This window comes from Nanorana parkeri, unplaced genomic scaffold (assembly GCF_000935625.1).
Source record: "Nanorana parkeri isolate BGI_ZX_2015 unplaced genomic scaffold, ASM93562v1 scaffold820, whole genome shotgun sequence".
Classification (NCBI taxonomy): domain Eukaryota; kingdom Metazoa; phylum Chordata; class Amphibia; order Anura; family Dicroglossidae; genus Nanorana; species Nanorana parkeri.
The window spans coordinates 15,833-20,689 of NW_017307088.1; the positions used below are offsets into that span (position 1 = coordinate 15,833).

A 4,857-nucleotide genomic window follows, 5' to 3' on the forward strand; every position below is an offset into this window, starting at 1 on the left:
ACCAATTTTGAGGGTGGCTTATGCACTACACTAAATTATTAATGTATTTGGGGTAATAGGATATTACCCTGTTAAATTGAGAGCACCCCTTTTTGATTATATATATGATAGGTGTGCTAGGTACTAACTGATTTTCTATAACTTACTATAACATAACTGAATCCTTGCAGCAGCCAAGGATCAACTCTACCTAACAATACTAATCCATCAGAAATGCACATGCTGAACAAGATAACACAATGCAGCTTTTCCCCCATAGTTCCCTTAAAGAACTCCAGGGAAATATTTTATTAACCCTTGCAGCAGGGTTACCTCTGCACTGCAGGGGTTAAGTGCTTGTGTTGGTCTAGAGAGAAATATAACAACGTTATACTCACCTGATCCTCAGGGCCGGCTTGCTGTCAGTCCGGTCCTCGGAGCCTCTCTCCGACTCTGCTACAGAGGTGCAAGAGGTGAGAGTCATCATGTCCAAAACACTGTGTACTGGACGTGATGAGGATGCCAAGCGACATCTCATCAGACAGGCTGGAGGGAGCGCAGTCACAGACAACTGGCTCCAAGGATCGGGTGAGTATAACTTTTTTTTCCCCTCCCTAGACCAAAACAATCACTTAACCCTTGCAGGAAAGGGGGGGGTAGCCACACTGCAAGAGTTAATAATAATTTTTCCCCCGGAGTTCTGCTTTAACAACACAATAATTCCTACTAAAATGCACAGCCTACTGTGGATATGGAAAGTTATTATACTTTATACTATAGAAAAATTATAATATGTTTTTCTACCTTTTTTTCCCTCTTGCTAGAATACAGACGGTCTAACAATGCCACCCTGTGGCCAAAAGTAGTAAGACTAATATGATACTGACCGATGCTAACTTAGATTAGAGCAAAATGTTCCATTTTTAAAGTGATCCTGTCAGAGGCGGCAAACAACTAACCAGTGAAGAAAACAGCATTATACTTACTTGTCCATCAGTCTACGTTTACTGAATCCTCACTCTGTAGTAAAGGTACCTACACCAATCCAACTGGACTCCTTGGGCTGGTCAAATAGTGGATCCCTTTGCTGGTGGCTATGGTCATCTAGTTATTGCATCGCACCATACTGCAGAGTGGTTGGCGGGAGAAACCACGGCAGCCAGCCGAGTACAAGCTTTTCCACACAACCAGAGGTTTCGTATGGCATTGGTGCCATGAACTCCGCTGCACAGCAAAGTTTCAGGAAACAGGCTGACGGACATGTAAGTATAATGCAGCTTTCTTCACAGGTTTGTTGTTTTTCTTTTGAAATTTTTTAACCCCATGACAGGGTCACTTTCATTTCAAGGAAAATGTTGCTACTGATTTTGTGTACTGATTTCACAGTTTCTCAGTTCAAGTTCACTTAATGCTGTAAAATGTCAGCATGAATGTGGTACGAGGGATTAAAGTCATATTAGACACTGCGTACTAACATTGCTCCCTATGGTAAGCCTAATGGCTTGGAAAATGGGCCTGATAGGCTCACAAAAATGAACTAATGTACATTTCTGCATTCAAACGCATGTGAACAAAGACTGTTTACATCTATGATGACATAGGATGGAATGCAGAAATGTGCAGTATTTCATTTTTGGAAGGCCGTATCCTAATACCTCATGATAGTGTCTTAGAGAACGATGGCACCCTACAGTTCCATAATAGCAAATTTACTAAACTGTATTATAAATCACTTTGATTCTTGAATTATAAATATATCTCTGAAGGCAAAACCCATTTCTATGATGCCACCATGAGTTTCTTTAGGGTTTGGGGCACCGTGTGTCATGACATCGCTGGGAGAGTGTCCTTACACCATGCTCCAACTTGCCAGCACTGTGAGTTAGAGTACCCCCTTTCCTTAGGACCACAGCTCCAACTGATCTATAGTGACTTCAGTAGCCAAGACTACTAATATGGTTCTAATATGCATTGGGAAAACATTACCCAGCTTCTGTGTGGGTGCTTGCTGAGTTTTATATTATAGGGACTAAATGCAATTTATTATGCCAATATGCTTTGAATTAATAGTAAGAAACCCATTTAGTATCAGGAAAACATGGTCTTTTATTGTGGCGCGTGATTAGCATTTGAAATCAGGGACATTTCCAGGGACAAATACCCACAACAGGGGACCATCGCTGGACATTGGGGCAGATAGCAGCTATACTATATAAAGTGAGAAATTGTACATGCATATGTCCTAAGTGCCACAGAGCAAAAAGTGCATAGTGCGTGATTGCATCTTATAGTTTTTTCTTAGGCCTCATTCACACCTGAGCATTTGTAGATTGAATACCTAAGTGCTTCAATGCTCAACAGAAGGAATCCCATTGGTTCGATGGCCCCTGTTCACATCAAAGCGTTCTGTCGCTTGTGCCAAAATGCCAGTAGTTTAAAAATGTACATGAGCTTCTTTTTGGGGCAGAGTCACCCATTTTGACCCCAATATTTTCAATGGAAGCACGTGGAAAACACGCAAAATGCATAAAATGTGTTTTATTGCCTAATAACAACCTGTTTGTTGACTAAAATAATAATTAAAAACAACGCTCTGAAATGCAAAAACTACTGTGCAAACACTCAAAGAAATGCCCACAAAAACAACCAAAGACGCTCAGCTCAAGTGTGAATGGGGCCTACATTGTCCTTTCTTGGATGAATCAGAACCAATTGAAGATATTACCAATTTTGCTTCAGGAGGATTGTATGAATTATATACATTTTTGTGAGCATTGCATGATGAGAGCAATGATGACGTGCTAGTAAAGTAACCCATAGCAACCCAGAATTTAGTTTACTGCAGTTAGGTTGGTTTGCTATTGGTTACTGCACTCTACACAACCTAAGTACTCTTTACACTGCCTCTCAATAAAGTTGCAGGTTTTGATAAATGCTGCCTCTCAATAAAGTTGCAGGTTTTGACAAATGCTGTAAACAGCCAAACCTTAAAGTGGACCTTGAACTGAAATATCATGATCCATTTATTTAGTGAGGGCCCTTCATATAACCAAGTTCAAGGGAGGGAGCCCTCAGTAAATAAGTAGATCTTGTCGGAAGTACAAGGTCCGTTTTAATGTGAAGGTAGAAAAATGGTATATCAGTGCATTTGGCAAATTGTGTGACTTTACCTCCTGTACCCTAAATACTGATGCTCTATACATTCCTACATCCTTAGCTGCTGAGTTGACTCATCATCTTAAGCTCTAAACCTGAGCTCCTCCAAATGTTTTCATTTTTCAAAACCATTGGAATCAATGGGATTCCTCCTGTTGCTCATTGTACAGTGGCCCCATAAATGGGGATGTCTGTTTGTGCTGACGCTTATGCAAAGGCTCTAGCTATATTCTTTTGCAATGCACTGCTCTTTCACTTAAATAAGAATCCAACAGCCCGGTGGAAATAAATAAACCTTGATAGCAAATGTGTAAGACTAAGCAGCACTTTGGAAATTGCAGCAACAATGCTTTTTCTTCCACATCTTCTTTGAACCCATTTTAAGAGTCTTCCGGGTTCGCTTATGTTTGGCTCATTCCCCCGAACAACCTGGGCTTTTTTTCTTTTAGGTTCATCAATCCATTACAGTCCTGTCCAGACTGCAGACTGAATTGTTGTAACTGGAGGATGAACAGCTTTTTCTATCACCGTTTGCAGAGAGGTCCAAGGCTGTGGTCTTAACTGCTGAGTTGACCCATCATCTTAAGCAGCATTTGGTTTTCTTCCTTCAGTCTCACTTTCTCATCTTCGGCTCCCTTCATTTTCTGTCATGAGAATTGTTACAGCTTAGGAAGTGTGAAAACCACATGCACATCAACTGCCTTCCATGATTTTTATGTCCTCTTCCCAACATGTTTCCAACATGACAAGCAGAGCCGCAGCTAGCTCCTTTTGTGCCCGAGGCGTCATGTGATGTCCTGCGCCCCCTCCTCCAGGATGTGTTGTTTTTTTTACTCTGGGGGGGGGGGAGGGGGGCATCAGGGAAATATTAGGGATCTAAACAGCCCCCTGATATTTCCCTTTTAAAATAGAAAAAGAAATTGAGGACACAAAGTCCTCCATCTATTTTTCTGCAGACTCTGTTTTAAATGAATGGAAAGCAGAGAGGCTTCCCATTCATTCAGAAAATATTTACCATCAACCAGTTTCTGAATGGGGAGAAGCCTCTTTACAGAGTGCTACTCCCCATTCAGAAATTCATGAAGGAATGGGAAATTATGTAAAGTACTTCCTGTTCATTCATAACTGGGGACACATAGTGCTATGTGTCCCCAGTTATTTACAGACACAGGAGTGATCAGCTGATCGCTCCAGCGTTTGCACTGCACAGAGTATCGGTAAATATAACTGATACAGATGGGGGAGAGCAGCGGGGATCCAGAGGAGAAGCCACACTTCTCCCTGCTGGCTGTGCCCTGGCTGCGCCCCCCCCCCCTCCACACACACACACCTGAGGCAAGAGCCTCAATCACCTCACTATGGCCCTGATGACAACCCAAAAATATCTAGTTTGGTGCAGCAAGTAAGACCCTCGTCTTAAGTGTTATAGCATTTTTATCTTTTAGGTTCATACAGTATATGTTTACTGTTATACATTTTAAATAATCTCTAATTCTGCTCAGCCAGTCTTATGATATACTTATATCTGCCACACTGTATAGACCTTTTGTGTCACCTCTCTGCTTCCAGCATGTTTATTGGACAATTGATCAGCATCATCACTCTGTCCAGTTAGTAGGGAGGTTATGGATGCGTGTGGCAAAGGTTAGTAAATCACAAGACTAAGCAGAATTATGAATAAATTAGAGATAAAACAGGAGGGGGGGGGGGGGGGTTTTATAA

At 41.6% G+C, this 4,857-nt stretch overlaps 1 protein-coding gene across 1 annotated transcript in view; it reads right to left on the reverse strand.

Annotated features, from left to right (window-relative positions):
• Positions 1 to 3,692: 3,692 nt before the first annotated feature.
• Positions 3,693 to 4,857, reverse strand: part of LOC108794165 (PRKC apoptosis WT1 regulator protein-like) — a 16,188-nt gene continuing 15,023 nt past the window's right edge. Inside the window, exon 8 of the mRNA XM_018565164.1 lies at positions 3,693 to 3,779. Coding sequence (XP_018420666.1) covers positions 3,693 to 3,779 — 87 coding nt within the window. The remainder of the gene's footprint in view (positions 3,780 to 4,857) is intronic.